At 40.8% G+C, this 24,117-nt stretch overlaps 1 protein-coding gene across 1 annotated transcript in view; it reads left to right on the top strand.

Annotated features, from left to right (window-relative positions):
* FANCI (Fanconi anemia complementation group I) overlaps positions 1 to 24,117 on the top strand; it is a 120,359-nt gene that overhangs the window by 72,749 nt on the left and 23,493 nt on the right. Inside the window, exons 8-9 of the mRNA XM_068364545.1 lie at positions 11,484 to 11,691; positions 23,643 to 23,844. Coding sequence (XP_068220646.1) covers positions 11,484 to 11,691; positions 23,643 to 23,844 — 410 coding nt within the window. The remainder of the gene's footprint in view (positions 1 to 11,483; positions 11,692 to 23,642; positions 23,845 to 24,117) is intronic.

The raw sequence follows: 24,117 nt of genomic DNA, 5'->3' as shown, positions 1-24,117 counted from the left end.
ATTAACTTTCCTTTTATTATAAACATATAAAAATAAATTTTTATGTTTTGTTTATATGCGACCTTTCCTGATATAGGCGGTCCTAACTTGGAACCGAAGTTAATCAACGTTGAGCCCGTTATATCGTATTTAACCTTTAAAGAATTTAAAACTTTTTAAATTTAATGTTTTATGAAAGAATTTCTTTGATAGTCTCGTACTGTTTTCAAAGATGAACTAACGTTTAGTTTTTTAGTCTACGCAGTTGTTGACGTTCAGGACGTTCAACATGCGCTCTATCGTTACGATAGAGAGAGAGTGTATCACGGTTTCACTTTGCAGTAAGAGTATACCGATTCTAGCGTTTCGTTCATTCTTTCTTAGCTTAAATGGTTTAAATTCTAATTCAAGGAACTTTTTATTTGGAAAACCTTTCAGTTTTTTCCTTTAGCAAATAACATGTTTTGACGATATATAAATGGGCTCTTCTCTCAGGTGCGAAATCTAGAGAGAAAGAGAGAGATAGAGACGGAGGGAGAGAGAGGAGAAAAAAGTTTCGTTCAAGCGGGTAACGTTGTTCTCGTTTTACTCTCCTCCCTAGTCGCTGTAGGGGAAGAAGGTAAAACGTTTCTAGGGTTTTATTCTTGTTCCCAGGCTATGTGCGGTGAGAGATTATAAACGTAGTTTATTTGCCCTAGTGTTTAGTCTCTTTCCCAGCCACTGAATTCTTTATCTTTATATATGTTTTCTGTTGCATTATACGACTGTTTTCGCAATTACTACCTTTTAATGAAGGGTAGGATTGCGTGTTTCAGGTAGAAATCAGTAAAAGTTTCAATTTCAGTGAAATAAGTGCAAAACAGAAAATCAAAGTGATAAAGTGATATGCGCAAAGTGTTACAGTGTTGCGTCCGAGGGTTCGTCTGTTCGTGCCTGTCGTTCACCTAGTCCGGGACCTCTTGCAAGCTCCCAAGCCCAGGGGAGAAGTAATGTCGAACGACTTATGGGTTCTTCAGGCCTTGATCAACGAACAGACGTTTTCCCTCCGTGGTTTCGGGCGTATCTACCAAGATCGCCCCACCCACACAAAGACGAGAGAGCCCATTTACTTCTCGTCTGCGGAAGAGGTTTCTCGTAAGAAACCTTGGACCAAGGTCTCGCAGCTTATTAAGTGCAAGTCGGTCCCTTCCGCGCAAGTCCAACGGCCCAGGTGTAGCCACTGGGTCAGTTCGGACTCGCTGCAGTCTTCCGATGACTGCACACCTCCTAAGAGAGGTAAAGCGGTACCGCAACAGGCAGTAACTCCGTCTGTTGCCGCACCCGCTGTTTTAGACCCTCAGTCACAACGTACAGTAGCTCCGTCTGTTGCCGCTTTTGTAGACCCTAAGTGGTCTTTACTGCAATCTATGCAGACTCAGTTAGCTGCGGTTATGCAGGAGTTTCGTGCGGAGAAGGTTGACACTGCTCCCGTTAGCCTACAACCTGCCACGGTTGTGCGCCCAGCTCACGCTGAGGCTGCCTGCTCCCACACTCCGGCTGTGGAGAAGGTTGACGCTGCACCCGTTAGCCTACAACCTGCCACGGTTGTGCGCCCAGCAGACGCTGAGGCTGCCTGCTCCCACACTCCGGCTGTGAGAGCTCCTCCACCCATGCGCAGTCGACCCTGCCAGACGCATGCTGACTCCCACAGACGCACGGAGCACTCCGTTGCCGTGCGTGAGCTACCACAACAACAGGAGGGTGGAGTTAGGCTGCCGTGTTTTGACACGGTGCGTCAGCCTCCGCAACCCACTGTGGTTACCGCCACTCGCCCGCAGCAGACTAGTCAGTCAGGAGTTGAGGCTTCCCCACACAGCTTTGGTTGTTGCCAGCTCACAGACTGTCAAGCAGTTACATGACGTTGCCTTCTGGTCTGCTACTAATGCACCAGTGCTGTATGTCCTCACGCACCTGTTGTGGTTGACAGTTCAGTTTTTTGACAGTTCACAGACTGTCAAGCAGTTGCTTAACGTTGCCTTCTGGTCTGCTGCTAATGCACCAGTGCTGTATGTCCTCACGCACCTGTTGTGGTTGACAGTTCAGTTTTTGACAGTTCAAAGACTGTCAAGCAGTTACTTAACGTTGCCTTCTGGTCTGCTGCTAATGCACCAGTGAGGCCCTCACTGAGATAACCTAGCTTTTCTCGGACAAGGTTCCTGTAGATGAGAAAGTGCTGTTCTCCCTCCTACTGATATTCCTTTGAGGACTCTGTCATTTGGAGAGGAGCCTTAAGCTGCTTAGCCTCCTATGGACTTTAATTAAATCATGATGATTTTTTAAGGATCTTCGTCCGGATCTTGTAATTATATCACACATAACAAGGCTTCCAGGGATGGTAAATGGTTCCGCTTCAGTCGCTAACCCCGTCTGTTGCCACACCTGCTCCCGTAGACCCTAATGGGCTTTGCTGCAAGACATGCAGTCCAAGCTTGTGTCCTTGATAGAGGTCTTAATACGGAGAAGAACCTTCTGGCCAACAACCTTCCTACCGGTTGGTTGTGCGCCCTGTTGACGCTGAGGTATCCTACTCGCGTCCGCCAGTTGAGGTGGTTCCTCCACCGATGCGACCCAGTGTGGGTTGCCAGTCGCACGTTGACGTTAAGCGACGCTGGGAGGTGGTTGTTGACGTTCAGTGTGTCACTAGGAAGACGTTCAACAACCAGCAGAGGTGACTTGTTGTGACGCAGTGCGTCAACCTCAGCAACCCGGTAGGGTGTTGACTGCACAACCCAGACAGTCTAGACAGTTTCGGGTTGACGCTGTACTTCCTCGCGTCCCCATGGTTGACAGTTCACAGACTGTGCAGCAGTACCATGATATTGCGTCCGGCTCCGTCACGCATCCACCAGTGCGACCGGATTCAGCGAGTCAGACGTTGCCCACTCCGTTGCCGTTTCCTCATCAGTTTCGGATGAGGAACCCTCTGATGAGGACGTTGCTGAACAAGACGATCAACCCCCAGCCCTGCTATCCATCCAGAAGATGCTGAAGAAGGAACGCTGCCCAGTCAGGCTGTGGATGAGTCTGGTAAGGACACTGTCATCCGTGGTTCAATTTGTGTCACTAGGAAGACTACACCTCCGTCCTCTTCTATACCATCTAGCTTTTCACTGGAAAAAGGACAAGACGCTAGAGGCGGTCTCGATCCCGGTTTCCGGAAAGATAAAGTCTGGTCTGACTTGGTGAAAGGACTTTTTCAACCTTAGAAAGGGTCTTCCCCTGACTGTTCAGACTCCCAACCACGTTCTCTTCTCGGACGCATCGGACGTAGGCTGGGGTGCGACATTAGACGGTAGGGAATGCTCGGGATTATGGAACTCGAGTCAAAGGACAATGCATTTCAACTGCAAGAAGCTACTGGCAGTACGTCTGACCTGGAAAAGCTTCAGGTCTCTCCTTCAAGGCAAAGTGATGGAGGTGAACTCGGACAACACACGGCTTTGACGTACATCTCCAAGCAAGGAGGGACCTACTCTCTGACATGGTACGAGATCGCAAGGGACCTCCTCACCTGGTCAACAGGTCTAGACTTTTCACTAGTAACGAGGTTCATCCAAGGCAACTTGAATGTCATAGCAGATTGTCTCAGTCGGAAGGGACAAATAATTCCAACAGAATGGACCCTCCACAAGGATGTATGCAAGAGACTTTGGGCCACCTGGGGCCAGCCAACCATAGATCTCTTCGCAACCTCGATGACCAAGAGGCTCCCAATAGTTTGCTCACCTATCCCGGACCCAGCAGTAGTTCATATAGATGCCTTTCTACTAGATTGGTCACATCTAGATCTATATGCATTCCCTCCGTTCAAGATTGTCAACAAGGTACTGCAGAAGTTCGCCTCTCACGAAGGGACAAGGTTGACGCTAGTTGCTTCCCTCTGGCCCGCGAGAGAATGACTCACCGAGGTACTTCGATGGCTAGTAGACGTTCCCAGAACACTTCCCCTAAGGGTGGACCTTCTACGTCAGCCACGCGTAAAGAAGGTACACCAAGGCCTCCACGCTCTTCGTCTGACTGCCTTCAGACTATCGAAAGACTCTCGAGAGCTAGAAGCTTTTCGAAGGAGGCAACCAGAGCGTTTGCTAGAGCAAGGAGAACATCCACCCTTAGAATCTACCAATCGAAGTGGGAAATCTTCCGAAACTGGTGCAAGTCAGTTTCCGTATCCTCGACCAGTACCTCTGTAACTCAAATAGCTGACTTTCTCTTATTTCTGAGGAAAGAACGATCTCTTTCAGCTCCCACTATCAAGGGTTACAGAAGCATGTTGGCATCAGTCTTCCGTCACAGAGGCTTAGATCTTTCCAACAATAAAGATCTACAGGACCTCCTTAAGTCTTTTGAGACCACGAAGGAGCGTCGTTTGGTTACACCTGGTTGGAATTTAGACGTGGTACTAAGATTCCTTATGTCAGACAGGTTCGAACCGCTTCAATCAGCCTCCCTGAAAGATCTCACCTTTAAGACTCTTTTCCTGATATGCTTAACCACAGCTAAAAGAGTCAGTGAGATTCATGCCTTCAGCAAGAACATCGGATTCTCATCCGAAACGGCTACATGTTCTACAACTTGGTTTTCTAGCCAAACACGAGCTGCCTTCTCGGCCTTGACCAATATCGTTCGATATTCCAAACTTATCGTATGGTTGGAAATGAACTAGAAAGAGTATTATGTCCTGTAAGAGCTCTTAAGTTCTATTTAAAAACCTTTACGAGGCCCGTCTGAAGCTTTATGGTATTCAGTTAAGAATCCATCTTTGCCTATGTCAGAGAATGCTTTATCCTATTTTATCAGACTGTTAATACGAGAAGCTCATTCCCATCTGAATGAGGAAGACCAAGCTTTGCTGAAGGTAAGGACACACGAAGTTAGAGCTGTCGCAACTTCCGTGGCCTTTGAACAAAATAGATCTCTGCAAAGTATATTCGACGCAACCTATTGGAAAAGCAAATCAGTGTTCGCGTCTTTTATCTTAAGAATGTCCAGTCTCTTTACGAGAACTGCTACACTCTGGGACCATTCGTAGCAACGAGTGCAGTAGTGGTGAGGGCTCCACCACTACAATTCCGTAATTCCATAACCTTTTTAATCTTTCTCTTGAAATGTTTTATTATTGTTTTTGGGTTGTCCGGAAGGCTAAGAAGCCTTTCGCATCCTACTTGATTTGGCGGGTGGTCAAAGTCATTTCTTGAGAAGCGCCTAGATTAGAGGTTTTGATGAGGACCTTTAGTATGGGTTGCAACCCTTCATACTTCAGCTCCTAGGAGTCGCTCATCATCCTATGAGGATCGCGAGGCTCAGTAAGGAAGACGTACTTAAAAAGGCAGAGTAATTGTTCAAGTCGACTTCCTTACCAGGTACTTATTTATTTTATGTTTGTTATTTTGAATAACTGCTAAAATGAAATACGGAATACTTAGCTCATAATAATGTCAACATGTAATGCTGGTCTCTACCCACCCCCCTGGGTGTGAATCAGCTATATGATCATCGGGTAAGTTTAATATTGAAAAATGTTATTTTCATTAGTAAAATAAATTTTTGAATATACTTACCCGATGATCATAAATTAAAGGACCCACCCTTCCTCCCCAATAGAGACCCAGTGGACAGAGGAGAAAATTGGTTCTGTGTTGACATCGAGTACTTGAGTACCTACTTGACAGATGGCGCTGTTGATGTACACCCCCACCTGTATAGCGATCGCTGGCGTATTCCGCCCGTAGGTTTTTCTGTTGGGCAGCAGAGCTGACAGCTATATGATCATCGGGTAAGTATATTCAAAAATTTATTTTACTAATGAAAATAACATTTTTTACAGAAAATTTAATCAAAATTTTACTTGGTGTGAAAAGATCCAGTTTTCATTTTAACTTCTTTTCAGGATAGGTTAATTTTTATGAAGCTATAATTATTGGTTAGTCTTTAGCCAAATTTATACATTCCCTCAATGATAGAAGTCTATCTTAGCATATGACCTTTAAATTAAGATTGAGTAGATGATTTAATTTATTTATAGTTTACATTGATAGTGTAGTTACTTATTTGAGACATAATATAATAGCGCACCTTTGTTCTTTTTTATATGACCTAATTTGATTCATTACATGGTAGGAAACTAATGTTGCAATATGACAACATTTTCAAAATGTAGTGTTAAAAGTTTCTAGATTCAAATATTTTTAATAAATTTTATTCCATACATTGGACAATTGAATATAATATTGTGCAATTTTGAATGTTTTCTTCATTGTCTAATACTTTATGAAAAATCTCCATCATTGCAGTGTTATTAATAGCGATTGAACCCTCAAAATCTCCATCATTGCAGTGTTATTAATAGCGATTGAACCCTCAGATTGTCAACAGTGTTCAGGGTCTAGGGAGGGGATGGGGAAGAGAGATGTATAAACACAGTAGTGGTTTGGATAAAAATGTATGGTTAAGTTAGTAGCCGAGATGTTTTTGATAAGGTGGAGGCATAAAAAGTAAATGGTTATTTTTAAGAGAGTAATGCAGATTTGAGAATTGTTTTGTTCATTCTTGGCTAAATGATTGCCTTGGATATTAGATAAGCAAACCAACAAGGAGTGAAAATGTAGATGTAAGATTTGTAATTCCATTGCTCATATCTACATTTAATAGTTTAATAGAAAATTTTTCTAGTTAAATTTCCTATTAGCTGCTGTTAGTTATATATATATATATATATATATATATATATATATATATATATATATATACATATATATATATATATATATATATATATATATATATATATATATACATATATATATATATATATATATATATATATATATACAGTGATACCTCGGTAGTCGAACGACTCTATACTCGAACAATTCGTAGTTCGACCAAAATTTTCGAGAAATTTTTGCTGCGGTGCTCGACCAAAAATTCGGTACTCGACCAGCCGAACACGTGACGACCGCATGGGCTTTGTGATGATCGCGCCATCTCGGCCACTCTCGCTTGTTCGGGAAGCATCAGTTCTCTCGAGAGCGTCACTCAGACAACGCGCGATCAGCATTCGTTGTGATTTAGTGATTTTCAGTGCTTTTAATTGCTTTTTTAGCTTTCATAATGAGTCCCAAGAAAGTAATGAGTGTTAAGGGGAAGGAGAAGAGGAAAACAGTGCGAACAACGATCGAGTTGAAGAAGGAAATTATAGCGAAATATGAGAATGGTGTACGAGTGTCCGATTTAGCGGTAGAATACGGAATGGCGAAGTCGACCATTTCTACGTTTTTAAAGCATAAAGAAATGATTAAGAAGGCGAATGTTGCAACGGGAGTTACGGCGGTAACTAAGCAAAGGCCACAAGTGATTGAGGAGATGGAAAAGTTGCTTTTAATATTTATTAAAGAAAAACAGTTGGCCGGGGAAAGTGTTAGTGAAGCGTTCATTTGTGAAAAAGCGTTGCATATCTATGAAGAATTAGTGAAGAAAAGTCCGAGTACCAGTGAAAGTGATTCATTTACATTTAAAGCGAGCAGGGGTTGGTTTGAAAAGTTTCGTAATAGAACAGGTATTCATCGTGTTACTAGGCATGGGGAGGCAGCTAGTTCGGATCAAATTGCAGCCGATAAATACGTGGGGGAATTCGATCGGTACATAAATGAACAAAATTTGATCGCACAACAAGTCTTTAATTGTGATGAGACTGGGTTATTTTGGAAGAAAATGCCAGCCAATACGTACATTACCAAGGACGAGACGAAGATGCCAGGTCACAAGCCAATGAAAGATAGGCTAACATTGTTGCTGTGTGCAAATGCAAGTGGCGATTGCAAGATCAAACCCTTGTTAGTGTACCACTCGGACAACCCCCGGGTGTTCAAACGAAATAATATTTGTAAAAGTGCACTACCAGTTATGTGGCGCTCGAACACTAAATCTTGGGTCACAAGACAATTCTTTACTGAGTGGATAAACGAAGTGTTTGCCCCCCAGGTTAAGGCTTACCTCATTGAAAAGAGCTTGCCAATGAAATGTCTTCTGGTTATGGACAATGCTCCTGCACATCCTCCAGGTCTCGAGGATGACTTGAAAGAAGAATACAGCTTTATCAAAATCAAATTCTTGCCCCCCAATACTACTCCCATACTCCAGCCCATGGACCAACAGGTCATTTCAAACTTCAAAAAACTCTATACCAAGGCCCTTTTCAGAAAGTGTTTTGAAGTGACCAGTGACACGAAGTTGACCCTAAAGGAATTCTGGAAGGAACACTTCAGCATCCTCAACTCTGTTAACATGATTGACCAAGCTTGGCGAGGTGTGACCTATAGGACATTGAACTCTGCCTGGCGTAAGCTGTGGCCATCATGTGTCACAGAGAGGGAGTTTGAAGGTTTCCAACCAGAGGCGGGTCCAAGCACTGCTACCCCTGTAATTTCTGATGACACTGATGTCGTTGAGGAAATTGTTGTCATGGGCAGGAGTTTGGGGCTTGAGGTCGACAAGGATGATATTGATGAGCTTGTAGAAAGCCATTCTACCGAGTTGACTGTGGAGGAATTGTTGCACCTGCAACAACAACAGCAGCAGGATCTGATTGTGGAGCAGGAATCTTCAGAAGAGGATGAGGTAAGGGAGGATGTTCCAAGTTCTCTCATCAATGAAATTTGTTCCAAGTGGGCAGATGTGCAGGCTTTTGCTGAAAAATACCACCCAGAAATTGCAGTAGCAAACCGGGCAGTGCATATGTTTAATGATAGTGTCATGTATCATTTTCGAAGAATACTGCAGAGGAGGAAGAAACAATTAACAATAGACCAGTTTTTCACAAAAGAAAAGAAAGCTGCTACATCAAAGCCTGTTTCTCCTCCAAAGAAGAGACAAAGAAGAGAAGAAACCCCTGAAATAGATCTGCCCACCCTTTCATTGGAGAGAGAAACAACTCCTGAAGGAGAACTACCCCGCCACATCATGGAAGGGGACTCTCCTTCCAAGCAGTAACCTCCCCCTTCCATCCTCTCCACATCCATCCCTGTATGCCATCGAACCGCTGCTCAAAGGTATGTTCACTACAGTACAGAAAATGGTTTAAAATTGTTTTATTTTAGTACAGTAAATGGTTTAAAATTGTTTTATAGGATTTTCTGACCAATTTCATACACATTTAGATAATTATTGTTGTTTAGGTACACGTTTTATTAATATTTTGGGCCTGTTCGAGTGCTTGGGAACGGAATAGAATATATACCATTATTTCTTATGGGGAAAAAAAATTCGGTACTCGAACAAATCGGAGGTCGAACACGGATCTCGAACGGATTATGGTCGAGTACCGAGGTATCACTGTATATATATATATATATATTATTATTACTATCCAAGCTACAACCCTAATTGGAAAAGCAAGATGCTATAAGCCCAGGGGCTCCAATAGGGAAAAATAGCCCAGTGAGGAAAGGAAATAAGGAAATAAATAACTGAAGAGAACAAATTAACAATAAATCATTCTAAAAAAAGTAATGTCAAAAGAGATATATCATATATAAACTATTAACAACGTCAACAACAAAAATGTCATATATAAACTATAAAAAGACTCATGTCCGTCTGGTCAACAAAAAAGCATTTGCTCCAACTTTGAACTTTTGAAGTTCTACTGATTCAACAACCCGATTAGGAAGATAATTCCACAACTTGGTAACAGCTGGAATAAAACTTCTAGAGTACTGCGTAGTATTGAGTCTTATGATGGAGAAGGCCTGGCTATTAGAATTAACTGCCTGCCTAGTGTTACGAACAGGATAGAATTGTCCAGGGAGATCTGAATGTAAAGGATGGTCAGAGTTATGAAAAATCTTATGCAACATGCATAATGAACTAATTGATCGACGGTGCCAGAGATTAATATCTAGATCAGGAATAAGAAATTTAATAGACCGTAAGTTTCTGTCCAACAAATTAAGATGAGAATCAGCAGCTGAAGACCAGACAGGAGAACAATACTCAAAACAAGGTAGAATAAAAGAATTAAAACACTTCTTCAGAATAGATTGATCACCGAATATCTTAAAAGACTTTCTCAATAAGCCAATTTTTTGTGCAATTGAAGAAGACACAGACCTTATATGTTTCTCAAAAGTAAATTTGCTGTCAAGAATCACGCCTAAAATTTTGAAAGAGTCATACAAATTTAAAGAAACATTATCAATACTGAGATCCGGATGTTGAGGAGCCACCGTCCTTGACCTACTTACAATCATACTTTGAGTTTTGTTAGGATTCAACTTCATACCCCATAATTTGCACCATGCACTAATTTTAGCTAAATCTCTATTAAGGGATTCACCAACCCCAGATCTACATTCAGGGGATGGAATTGATGCAAAGAGAGTAGCATCATCTGCATATGCAACAAGCTTATTTTCTAGGCCAAACCACATGTCATGTGTATATAGTATGAAAAGTAATGGGCCAAGAACACTACCCTGTGGAACACCGGATATCACATTCCTATACTCACTATGGTGCCCATCAACAACAACTCTTTGAGATCTACTACTTAAAAAATCAATAATAATGCTAAGAAACGACCCACCCACTCCCAACTGTTTCAGTTTGAAAACAAGGGCCTCATGATTAACACGGTCAAAGGCAGCACTAAAATCAAGGCCAATCATACGAACTTCCCGACCACAATCAAGGGATTTCTGTACTGCATTGGAGATTGTAAGAAGGGCATCACATGCTCCAAGGCCTTTCCGAAAACCAAATTGCAAACTAGGGAATAGATGATTACCTTCAGCAAACCTATTAAGACGTTTTGCCAGAAGACGTTCAAAAACTTTAGATAATATGGGAGTTATATATATATATATATATATATATATATATATATATATATATATATATACATACATATATATATATATATATACATACATATATACACACACACACACACATATACCACTATTTCAAATTGGGTATTTTTCATTGTTCTACATTCATTCCCTGGAAGAAGCAAACACAGTAAGTTGTGGGAATGTTTAGAAGCCTGGTTGATTCATATTGGAGAGTTTTAAGGATTTAATTATTGCTTTGTGACTATTTCTTGCCCGCTACCGAAATATTGTGGTAGTCAGCAGTGTGACCTTTATATATAAAATCCATCAAAATAAAGAATTTGAGTAAATATATTTATTATCATATTGTTTTAGGTCACATGATGTCCCTTCCTACTCCCTACTTCAAGTGGTTTTGTTTGTTTACTTGAAGGTCTGTGTCAATGTAAATAATGTTAGATCCAAAAGTTGAGGTGGGATGCTGAACCACTGAGTGAAATAGAAAATATAATTGAGAGAAAATTTTTGGAGGTAACATTGAGAAGCTTGCCCTTTTTACATGTTAGTAATGTGACTTAGAGGTGAGTAAGCATTTTTTTTTAAATGTTAGTTTTATTTTTTCTTTATCTATTTTAGGTTAGCCAAGGTGTAGTTCAACTTGGTTTCAAACTTCTAGAGTCTGGAGGTGGGCCAAAAGGGGAAACTTACTCTCATCAAAAAGCCATTTCTCTTGCATCAGTGATCTTGCCCCTTATCCTGAAAAAGCAGCCACATCTTGCAAAGGCAATTTTATCAAAGATTTTAAATTTTATAATTTCTGCATCATCACCATTGCAGTACATTGGTAAGTTACTTGCTGGTTAGTTATATTTTAAGTTTCAGTTTAAGTTGAAGTTAGGTCATGTTGTTATACAGTCTGATAACGGTAGAAATAAAACAGATTTTAGTACTAAGAAAAATACACTCCTTCATTTACATATTTGCTTGATGATGTTAAGTGACAAAGCTTTAGAGTTTAGTAAGGTAGGATTATATTTTTTTACTCTCGTCTGACAAGCATAGTTCTTTCAAGGAGGAGGCAATAGCTAGCTCTAGACCGACCACCCGTCTCTCTTTTCATTGTTTGGTTTTAGTATTTAGTTTCTTTCAGTAAAGCAAATTTTCCTTTCTGGTTATTTGTCCTCGGTATAAAGATTGTAGTAGGCTGGTCAGGGCACCAACTCCCCTTTGAGATACTACTGCTATAGAGTTATTGTGTTCTTTGACTGACTAGACAGTACTACATTGGATCTCTCTTTCTGGTTGTGGCTCATTTTTCTTTTGCCTTCTCATACATCGAATAGTCTGGCTTATTCTTTTCACATTCTCCTCTGTCCTCATACACTTGACAGCACTAAGATTACCAAACAATTCTTCTTCGCTCAAGGTGTTAACTACTGCACTGTAATTGGTGGCTACTTTCTTCTTAGTAAGGGTAGAAGAGACTCATTATCTGTGGTAAGCAGCTCTTCTAGGAGAAGGACACTCCAATATCAAACCATTGTTCTCTGATACAGAGGCTATGGATAGTGCCATAGCCTCTGTACTATGGTCTTTCACTGTTTTGGGGTAAAGTTCTCTTGCTTGACGGTACATTTAGGGACACTATTCTATCTTATTTCTCTTCTGCTTCCTCTTCCTCTTTTTTTTCCTTTTGTGTTTGGTTATTAAGTTTTTATAATTTATATATGAAATATATTTTTAATGTTGTTTCTGTTCTTGAATTAATTTATTTGAATTGTTCATAAATTCTCTTTTAGTTTATTTATTTCTTTGTTTCCATTCTTCACTGGGCTATTTTTTCCTGTTAGACCCCTTAGGTTTATAATATCCTGCTTTTCTAACTAGAGTTGCAGCTTAGCTAGTAATAAAGGGAATTTGACGAAGAAAAAATCTATTTCTGGGGAGAGACCTGTGATGCCCGGCGAAAAAGTCCTTCTTTGTACTTTTTCTGATATAAATCTTCCAAATATACCAGAGAAAATTAAAAGCATGGAATGCAGAGGTTACAACCCTCGCGCAAGCACCTTGTTGGTGTCGTATATCTAACAAGGGCGTTTGTAAAACACTATTCACAGGCTGTCTTCCATTTAGATAATCCCTTCATCAAAGGGGGAGGGCCGTGACAGGCCCTAGAGAATACAGTTGGGTTACCCTACCGACACCTACCACTCGCGCTCACCAGGTCATCCTTCTGCAAGAACATATGGCTTGGCAAGGAAAGGGTGGGTCCGTACAAAAATAATCGGGAAGGGTTTCGCCGGGCGTCACAGGTCTCTCCCCAGAAATAGATTTTTCCTTCGTCAAAATCCCTTTTCTGGGTCGACCTGTGACGGCCGGCGAAAAAGTACCAGAGAATGCCTTCCAAGCCCAATAAATTAATAACATAATGAGGAGAATACAATCACCATGTACGACAATACTATGATATAATAAAGTAATCGTCCAATTACCAAGCAGCCAAATGACATAGGGAACGTAAGGTTAAATAATAATGACGACAAGGAACCAACTGAGTGTCGAATCGCAAAAGGCATCAAACCTTACATGTCTAAGTATATCTAAACATTAAAGGAACGGTAACTACAATAACAGTTAAACCATAGAAATTAAACATGGCAAATATCATAGGGCTAACGAACTACCAAGGAGAGCGGCGACGTGGTGTGAGTGGCGGGTAGGAGGGAGAAGAGAAGAGATGGAAGAAAGGAAGAAGAGGAGATTAATGGGGAGGGATAAGGCTCCCCTCTGCCATCGTTGGGTATTTAAGGGCCTGTAAGATCTTTAGATATTGGCGTTTGACAACCATAGGGGATTTCCAACCCGTATATTTTTTTAAAATCATCAAAGTCCCTGTTCTGGAAGTCATTGTTGGAGGCATCTACTGTCCGTATATCATGAGCCGGGGGAAATGATTCCGGATTAGTATGTTTAATGAAGTAGAGGATTTGTTGCCTGATACCGTGAATGGAAATAGTACCTCCTTGTTCCCTGATAACCAAGGGGCCAGACGAGCGGGTGGCAGTTCTAGCTAAAAAGGGGCTTGAGAGTGTGACTGTACACGGAGAAAAATCCTGGGGATGAAGAATAATCTTCCGAGGGGAGCACCTATTTTGCGGATCCTCATTTTTTAGCTAGGAAAGCTTTGTCTGGAAAAGGAGTACTTCGGCTGAAGGGAGGAAATCTATGTTTTCCGGGTTTCGTGAGAGAGCTGCTAGTTCTGATGTTCCATCACCTGAGGCCATAGCCGTTAGAAATAAAGTCTTCCTAAGAAGAGTGATATAAGAGCAGGATTCATTGTCCGTGTCCATCGCAAGTTTGAGAACACCGTTCAGAGACCAAGAGTCCTTTTGTGGCCGAACCGAAGTTCGAAGCCTAGCACATGTTTTTGGGGTTGATGAGAAATAGGAATCAGCTAGGTTAATGTTGAACCCAACAAGGAAGATCTTCTTCAAAGCTGACTTGATGGTGGTTAAAGTGCTAACTGTTAGGCCTTTGTCAAATAGGAACCTCAAGAAAGAGATGGCTAAATGCGGAGACATACGAGTATGGTCTGCACTCTTAGGGGACCTACTAGTTGTTAACGGCCGAAACATATTGGCGAATTGTCGAGTCCCTTTTGTCCCATTCGATGAAGAGATCGTTTTCCGGTTCAATGTTCGCATCTCTACGAGCTGCCAACTTCCTGTAGTCCACAAAGTTAGAGTTTTGGCTATCCTTGAGTAATCTGACACAGTGAGTTTGGATACTCGGGTCAGTTTGAGGAACGGGATCCGGATGGGACTGAGTTTCAACTCGGGGAGGAGAGGAAACCAACTGTTCTTGGCCAGTGAGGTGGTACTAAAGCCACTGCGCCCCGGAAGGAGCGTAGTTTGTGTAAAAGTTTTTAGAAGATTCCCTGGGGGAGATAGGGAAATCTTCTTCTAATGGTTCCAATCCCGGGGTAATGCGTCCATGGCATAAGCCCGAGGGTCCAGGGTTGGGGTCACATAACAAGGAAGTTAGTGATTCATCTGAGTTGCGAATAGATCTACCTGGAGGCCTGGAACGAGCCTGAGTATCCACCGGAATGAAATTATGTCTAGAGACCATTCTGACTCCAGTGGATCCGTCCTGGATAGTGAGTCCGCTCTCACATTCGGGCCTCCCGCTAGGTGAGGTGCTGACAGGAACCAGTTCTCTTCTGTTGCCCAGGCGAAGATAGTGACCAGGATCTGATTCAGGTTGGGTGACTTGGATCCTCCCCTGTTGACGTAGTGTACTGCGTCTGTGCTGTCTGACACTACTCTGATGTGGGTCGACCTCGGAGAAGTCTCTCTCTTCAGGGTCAAGAACACTGCCATGGCTTTGAGAACAATGATATGGGACTGTTTCATGGAGAGTGACCAAGAACCTGAAACATCTGATGTTCGGAGTAATCCCCCCCATCCACTTAGAGACGCGGCTGTATGGAATGTCACTTGTGGAGGTGGGAATTGTAGAGGAACCGATTTGGAGAGGTCCTTCGGTTCGGACCATGGGCGTAGTCTCCTTTTCAAGACAGAGGGGATCTTCGAGACCATGTCTCTTATAGGTACTGTAGCTCTCTTTCTCCAAACTCGATTGATGTCTTTGAGTTTGGCTTTTATTAGGAGATCTGTTACTGAAGTGAATTGGAAAAGTCCGAGGATACTTTCTAAGGCTCTTCGGACACCTGTTTGTGTTTGAGAAAATTTTTTGATCTTGGAAACTATTCCTCTTACCTTTTGGAAGGGAGAGACAACATGTGCTTCGAAAGGTCCCACTGAATGGCTAACCATTCTAAGCGGCCTGATGGTTGCAGGCGAGATTTTTTGGAGATTGACCCGAAATCACAGGTTGTCGAGAAATTGAAGTAATTCCTTCGTAGCTCTGTTGCCTTCTATGACCGGCCGGGCCCAAATGAGCCAACCGGCCAGATAAGCAATGATCTGTATCTCTTGGTTCCTGAGTTGTTCTAACACTGTCTCTCCCAGTTTCGTGAATATCCTGGGATCAATGTTGAGGCCAAAGGGCATGTCTTAAACACAAAGGCTTTCCTGCTTAGGCGGAAACCCAGATAAGAAGAGAAGTTTCGAGCTATAGGCGCAAGATAATAGTCGTCGGTAAGATCGACAGAGGTGGTGACGGTCCTATGGGGAAGTAAGGTTCGTACCTGAGAGATAGTCAACATCCGGAACTTGTCGCAGAGAATGTAAGAGTTTAGCTTGACAAGTCCAGGTCCACTCTCAATGCCGACAAGCCTTTCTTCGGAATTGTGAACAGGTGGCTTTGGAACTTCAGTGATCGATCCCGTTTGATTGCTTCTTCTTGAGTAACCCTGTGGTGTACTCTTTCAGGATGGGAGTGGATTTCTGGGAGAAGGTCACTGGTGGAGGAGGAGGACCTTGTGGCCATTTTCACCTCAAACCTTTAGAGATTATGCTATGAGCCCACAGACCGAAGGTCCAATGGTCTCGAAAGTGGTAAAGTCTACCCCCTACCGGGACCACCGCGTTGTGAGGGGGTGAATCTAGGTACTTTCCTTCTCCGAGCCCCCTTTTTCCTAGGTCCGTCTCGATGGCGAGACTGTCTTCTACTCCTGTAGCTTCCTCTCTGGTGTCCACGAGAGGAGCCTGAGGGTTCGGATCTAGGGCTGTATGCAGGTAAAACATCCCAACGGGGTTGGGCTGTGTACCTGGGGAATCAGTGATGTAGACCACCTGATGAGGGGGATTTGGATGCATAGACGTCGAATCAGAGGAAGGCTGTGATGACGAGTGGGTAACCGACTATCGATTCCTGTCTGATAGAGGCCTCAGACAGAACGTATTTCCCACAACTAACCCGATCAGACCATCAAACGTGTAGGTCGAATTGGAAGGGCAGATCTTGGAATTATCGTACCCCCCAGACTGACAACATCCTGGTCCAGACAGATCGGGCCTGCCCTTTAGGAAATAATACTGTTACCTTCGGTACCTTGTCTAACCTAACCAAGGCAATCTCTTTCAATCGAACGAATCCGTTGAACGGGAATTCTAGTACCTGGGAGTAAAATCTAGGTCCCCCAGAGGGAGGACGTCTATGCCATCCAGATTTATGGTACCATCTATATATGGAACATGTAAGGCAAATCTCTATGCGTTGCTTTTATCGAAGGAGGTTACTTCGATATGCCTGGGGCTGTAGGGGGAAACTTCTGAGTTCCTGAACGGATCCGACTCACCACCATACTTTTGAGCTCCGTCATAGCCCCTTGGTTTTCCCTAGAATGTGTTGCTTTTAGCAGTCACGGTTTATGCAGGGTAACATGAACATCAGGATCCATTAAGGGTCCTAGGTCGGTGACGTAGGTAATTGCAAAGCTGAAGGCTCAAAACTCATCCCCACCTACCTGCCCGTCCATGGGGTCGTAGTCCAACCTTTGAGAGGACACTGAGGAGATAGGGACCTCTAGATGGAGCTTTTCTTCCCAACCTTGATACCCAAGGGCGGAGAGCCTCTCTTGCAGGCCAGAGAGATTCATCATCATCCTGACGGGAACCATATAGGCGAACCTTCTGTAACAGAAAGGGGACATAAGTCTGGATGTTCCTTGAACTTTGGTTAGTGATCCTATTCACAGGCTGGGATCAGCTGTATAACTCATAAAAATCAATTTTAAAGAAAAGTCATTTAATGTACTATCTTTTGGGGTATAGTTCGACACTTGTATTCATGAAATGTGACACTGTTGGCGCATCCGCCACAGGTTGGCCACCCCTGACTCAGACGTTCAGAACCGGGTCTAACATTATTTACTGGCTATTAGTATTCTATTGATTCATCTGTTCACTGACCAGAGTTTCAAGGAACAGTAGATAGCCTCTCATGGCATGGTTAGTCTCGACCCGGCCCTTCATTAGAAGGGGCCAACGTTCGGTTCCCAGTACTGAGTGGAAACTTATTTCTATTTGAACACTATGTTGTATGGATATTTATTCATATTTAGGCATAGTTAGAATTGAATATGCATAAATATAGGCATAATCAATTTATTTCTATTTGAACACGATGTTGTATGAATATTTATTCATATTTAGGTATAGTTAGAATTGAATATGCACAAATATAGGCACAATCAATTTATTTCTATTTGAACACTATGTTGTATGGATATTTATTCATATTTAGGCATAGTTAGAATTGAAAATGCATAAATATAGGCATAATCAATTTATTTCTATTTGAACACGATGTTGTATGGATATTTATCCATATTTATACATAGTTAGAATTAAATATATGCATAAATATAGGCATAGTTATGTTCATATATTTTTATTAGGACTTTCAAGAATAGCTAATGAATATTACCAACGCAAATTCAAAGTGTCATTAAAGTAAGTACAGTTTACTTTGTATTCATGTTAAATCCTTTCCTTTACAGCAAAACAAGAGATTGGCCACCCGTGGTCTGAGTGATCTCTGTCTGTACCGGAGCTCCGGTAACAATCCCCGGTACAAAGGTCCGTCATAGTGACAACGTGAACACCAGAGGAAAACTAATATTAACCTCAATGCTGATCGCCTGTACGATATCTGGTTAAGCCGGAGATTCGATGAAAAGGATCGTAATAACGATATTGTGATTATTCATGAAAAAGGGTTCATACCCTGATTCTGATCGTCTGATTGATCTCTGTTTGTAACGGAGAACCAGTGACAAAGGTCCGTCATCGTGAAAACGTGATCCTCAGCGGTACGATAACATTCTCTAATACTGAATGTTTGTGTTATCTCCAGTGAAGCCGGAGATTCGATGAAAAAGGGACCGTAATAATGAAACTGAAGTCTTCATCGGTATCACATTGTTAACTCCGGTTCTGGCCGTCTGCTTGATCTCTGTTTGTACCGGAGATCCGGTAGCAAAGGCCCATCACCGTGATATCGTGACCGTCCCCGGTACGATAACATTAACCTCAATGAATGATTGTGTTATCTCCCGTGAAGCCGGCCGTAACGGTGTAATTATGATCAAACATGACAAAGGTTCGTGTGTAAAAGGCTTCAGCCGGAGTCCGAGTGCCGGATTTCACCGTTGCACTCCAAAAATCTGCTCCTGTACGTTAACTAGTTCTCACCCAATGAGTATCCATTATAGCGGAGCATAACTCAAGGCGGAGCTAAGGGTGTCGGTATAAAACGACCCCAATTAATGACTCATACACTAACGTACCTATTAATAGTGTTAGCTATATTAACAGTAACCACATCAATAAAAACGTTTATAATATTAAACGTACTATCATCAACTCTGATACTAAGAGGAGGCCTGAATAACTCGTGATCGTATAAAAACGGAGAACGGGAAATTCACCTCTCTTACTCGAGCTAACAAAGAAAACGAGAGAAGGGATAACTCATATCTGTAGAACAGGGAACGAGCAGTCTCTGTTTTCGCTCTCAAGGTTACATAATAAAAAACTAACATCACACAATAAAACAAGAAAATTAATAAAATTGATTGCTTTTCTTAGTAATTGTAATAACCAAGAACGAAGAATAACGACAACGTAACAAATAAACAAGGATATAGTCTAAATTGAAGCCTCTGAGGCGAGTACAAACTAACAGACTAAATCGCTAAACTTTAATTCGCTATTCTTTAAATCGCTATTCTTCGTAGGTCCAAATTGGACTTGCAAGCAAATAAATACCATAGTAAAAACTAATAAAAATTAATGATAACACAAAAAGGCCATAAAACGTAAGTGATATAACCTAGATGACAGAGTACCAGATGGGCAAAAATAACTAGAATATTTACCGAAGCGAACAAAACCCAAAATGGCTGCCGATACCTCGGCAGGACAATCGCTTCCAAAACTAAAAACCACCATATTGGAAACAGAACAAATGCCCGGTACTGTCAAAAGCTGCCAAAACAAACTATGGTACTTAACATTGGTAAGGGTGAAGTAGCAACGTCAGTCATGTTGAAATAACGAGAAACTCTTCGAAAAAACACTGTGCCCTAAAAACTCAACTTGTATGCAAGTTCCAAATCAGAAGGATGACCTGGTGAGCGCGAGTGGTAGGTGTCGGTACGGTAACCCAACCATATTCTCTAGGGCCTGTCACGGCCCTCCCCCTTTGATGAAGGGATTATCTAAATGGAAGACAGCCTGTGAATAGTGTTTTACAAACGCCCTTGTTAGATATACGACACCAACAAGGTGCTCGCGCGAGGGTTGTAACCTCTGCATTCCATGCTTTTAATTTTCTCTGGTATATTTGGAAGATTTATATCAGAAAAAGTACAAAGAAGGACTTTTTCGCCGGCCGTCACAGGTCGACCCAGAAATAATAATAATAATAGAAGCAAAAGTCTATATTGTATGAAGATTATATGTCTGCTGATAAATGTAAAGAAAAAATGTCAGAAAGTTAATTTTTTCTGTTGCAAATATGTCACATATGATTGATACAACTGAAATTTACTACAGTTTAAATTTTAAAACATTAAATTTTATTGATTTAAAGCGAAGAAAACACCCATATGGCTTTCCTTATACAGCTGTGCCTGTTAACTCAGTTATCTTTACCAAATGGAACAGCCAATGCCTTGGGATATGCTCTGGATCAGTACATACAAATGAAGTATTAGTGTTGATACCTGCTTTGTATTACAAAAGCAAGGGAGAAAGATAGGTTAAGGAATACAGCATTTCTGTTACTTTTTGGACAAACACCAACTTTCTCAGTTGGAACTAATAGAATTTTTGAGTTAATAAATGTATCAGTTCTTGTCAGTTATATATTACTGTATAGTACTGTATTTAAGCCAATCATACTAGATATACAGCAGATAATTGGAGATAAAAAATCTGCCAATACTAGATTAAAACAATATAAACCATCACTTGGATAATGGTGTTCTTCATTTTAGAAATAGCACCATATTGAAGTAATATCCCTTCTTCAAATCTGTGTATTTATGGATTAACCCACTTGGCCCAGTCCCACAATGGAGATGTTATAATGAAACACTTAGCAAAACATTTTCATGTCATTGCCAACATTTTAACCCACAATGTATGGGAAACCAATACCTTAAAGAAATTTGACAATCTTCATTTTTTTTATATACCCAATCATTGAATTGTTAAGGACCTTTAATATATTTGGTAAAATGTAACAAATTCTAGGAAAAAAATCCTTTCTGCTAGCCAAGTAATAATCAGGTATAATAACCCAGTGTTTCAGGTTTTTTATTTTTTGTTATTTTTCTCCATTACCTTGGGTCTGTAATTGAATGAAAAATATCAACTTCTTTGCTCCCTTAAGTAATTTAGCTAGATCTCTCTCTCTCTCTCTCTCTCTCTCTCTCTCTCTCTCTCTCTCTCTCTCTCTCTCTCTCTCTCTCTCTCTCTCTCTCTCTCTCTCTCTCTCTCTCTTTTTTTTGGTGTGAAAACATATAGAGAGACACAATCAACAATCTTCTGATAGACAGCCATCATGGTTTTAGACAAAATAGATCATGTGTGACAAATCTGTTGGAATTTTTCCACATGTTTAGCATTTATGACAAAAGCAGGGCAATAGACATCTTGTACCTAGACTTTCAAAAGGCTTTAGACAAAATTCCTCATAAGAAAATTAAAGGTCAAGATTAGAGCACTAGACATTGCTGACAAGCCAGCTGAATCGATCGAAGATGGGCTAACAAACAAAACAGAGAGTTGTAATCAATGGAGAGGCTTCAGAATGGGCAGCTGTTACAAGCGGAGTTCCTCAAGGATCTGTCCTTGGCCCATTGCTATTTCTGATCTACATTAACGACATAGATTTAGAATTAACTAGAAGAATAGCCACATTTGCCGACGATACTAAAACTAGGCATAAATATTGCGAACTCAGAAGACATAGAAGTCTTGAGAGAGGATCTAAAGAAGCTAGGAGAATGATCCAGAAAATGGCAAATGCCTTTCAACTGTGGGGAATGCAAAGTCATACACATAGGTTACAGTAACCCACAATCAGATTACTCACTGCTAGGTAATGAAATAGAAAGTATGAACATGGAGGAAGATCTCGGTATTGTTATCATCAAGGATTTGAAGTTCACCAAACAGAGCATAAAAGCTAAAAAGACAGCACAAAAACTAATAGGTTACATAGAGAGACAATTCAAATACAGAAACAAAGACACTGTACTACAGCTGTACACATCACTAGCAAGATCCCACCTAAAATATGGAGTCCATTTCTGGGCTCCAAGTATTCAGAGGGATATAGATAGACTGGAAGCAGTACAAGCAAGGGCCACCAAACTAGTTCCAACACTAAGGCAATTTGGATATAGACTGAAGATGGAAGGTTTGAACATATTTGATTTACAAACTTGAAGACTAAAGGGACTGTTAATAGAGGCATTCAAAATTCTTAAAGGAATAAAAAATGTAGATTACAACGATCAATTCACGCTTAGCACAAGTCATTCTAGAGGTAACGGAAACAAAGTGGAATTGAAAAGATACAACACCACTCAATGTGGCAGTTTCTTTACCTGTGTGTGTGTGTGTGTGTGTGTGGGGAAGTCATTCCTAATTTTGAGTCTGAATAACCTTTGAAAATCTCATGGCTTAGTAAGTGTTGGTATTTCCAATTGAACCAAAATATGCTGTTCAGGCAAATAGGTAAAGGCATCATATCTTGAACTAGGGCTCATACCTGAACATAATACTTAGAGTTGTGTATGTATCAACCCTGTGATTATATTTTGTCGTGAGAGTTATCATGTTGTTATCTTAGTGGATGAACTCCCTTGTAGAACTGCCTCATGGAACTTTTTTATTATTTTATCTTTTTTAAAACATGTTAAAATGAATCTTTTATAGCATAAGAACTTTTTTTTTATACAAACATACTCGGGCATTGTTGTATTTGGTGTTTGTTCCTAAGTGGCATACAAACCTTCATCCTTTAATAAGGGAGATTGATAAAGCGCGAGCCGGAGTCTGTCGTTAAAATTGGATAACGTAGTTATCCAGCTGGTAAGGGCCTATAGCGACAGCAGGGAATATGGTCTAATTATTTTCGAGTGCATTTAATTTAATAAAAAAATCAAAAGTATCATTTAGAGACAATCTACAATATGGTATTTTGAATAGCTTTGATAAATAATCTGGGAATCTCATATTTCAAACTTTATTTTTGAATAGTTTATTACAAGTAATTTAGACCAGGCTAGCAAAATTATAACCATGTTATACTGCTTTAACTTAGAATTAGCCTATCTCATTCCTTCACTAGTACCCCACCTGCATCTAGGTGTGGGAGTAGGCAATATGAACATCAGGTGAGGTTCATAGAGATTAATGGAAATTTTATTGCAAAATTTGTTCTTTCTCTACTTACCTGATTTTCTTATACATGCTCACCCTACTCCCCCCGTGGAGTCAGGAGGATAAGGAATAATTTTGACTTACACACTGAAATGGCAAAGAGATTGGCACATCAGTACTTCTCTTCTTACCACTTACTGCTAGATTATTCCATTATTTTACTTGTATTGTGTCTATTGAAGGGATAGAAAATTAGAATTTTAACATTCTTTAAAGGGAAAATGTTAATAAAATTAAGCTTTTAAAAAAGAAGCCATATGAACATCAAGTGAGTATAGAAATAAATTTTATATTGAATTTAATTATTAGGACACTCATAGCAGTTAGGTATAAAATTTATGGATTTAATTTCTCTGTTTTCTTTTAGAAATACTTGGAAAGCTGGTGAAGCTGTCACCTTTGGTTCTCCTGGACCATTCAAGTCTTATCCAAGAACATTTGAAGTATTTGGTATTCCTACCTCTTTCGGCAGCTTCTCATCTTCTTCAGGCACTCTTACCCCTCTTCAAGATGAGTATGACACTGAAGGACACTCTTATGATGATTTTGAGAAAAATGCAGTTTTCTAAGTAAGTATGCAGCCTTTGCTTATCGATGAATATTAATATGGTGTATCCCTTTAGTAGTGGATGTTTAATCTTTTTGTCTTAGGTGATTACACTTACGTCACACTTACATCAGTTGTTATGAAAGCATGTAGTATGCTTATTCTAGAGAAACAAGAGAGAAATATTTGATGAAAAGCTGAGAGGTGAAAAATCAGGATTTAGAAAAGTTAGAAGTTGTACTGACCAAATGTTCATTTTGAGACATAACAGCAATGCTTATAATATAGAAATCCA

The sequence above is a fragment of the Palaemon carinicauda genome, chromosome 41, assembly GCF_036898095.1.
Source record: "Palaemon carinicauda isolate YSFRI2023 chromosome 41, ASM3689809v2, whole genome shotgun sequence".
Classification (NCBI taxonomy): domain Eukaryota; kingdom Metazoa; phylum Arthropoda; class Malacostraca; order Decapoda; family Palaemonidae; genus Palaemon; species Palaemon carinicauda.
This window is presented reverse-complemented; position numbering and strand designations above follow the sequence as displayed.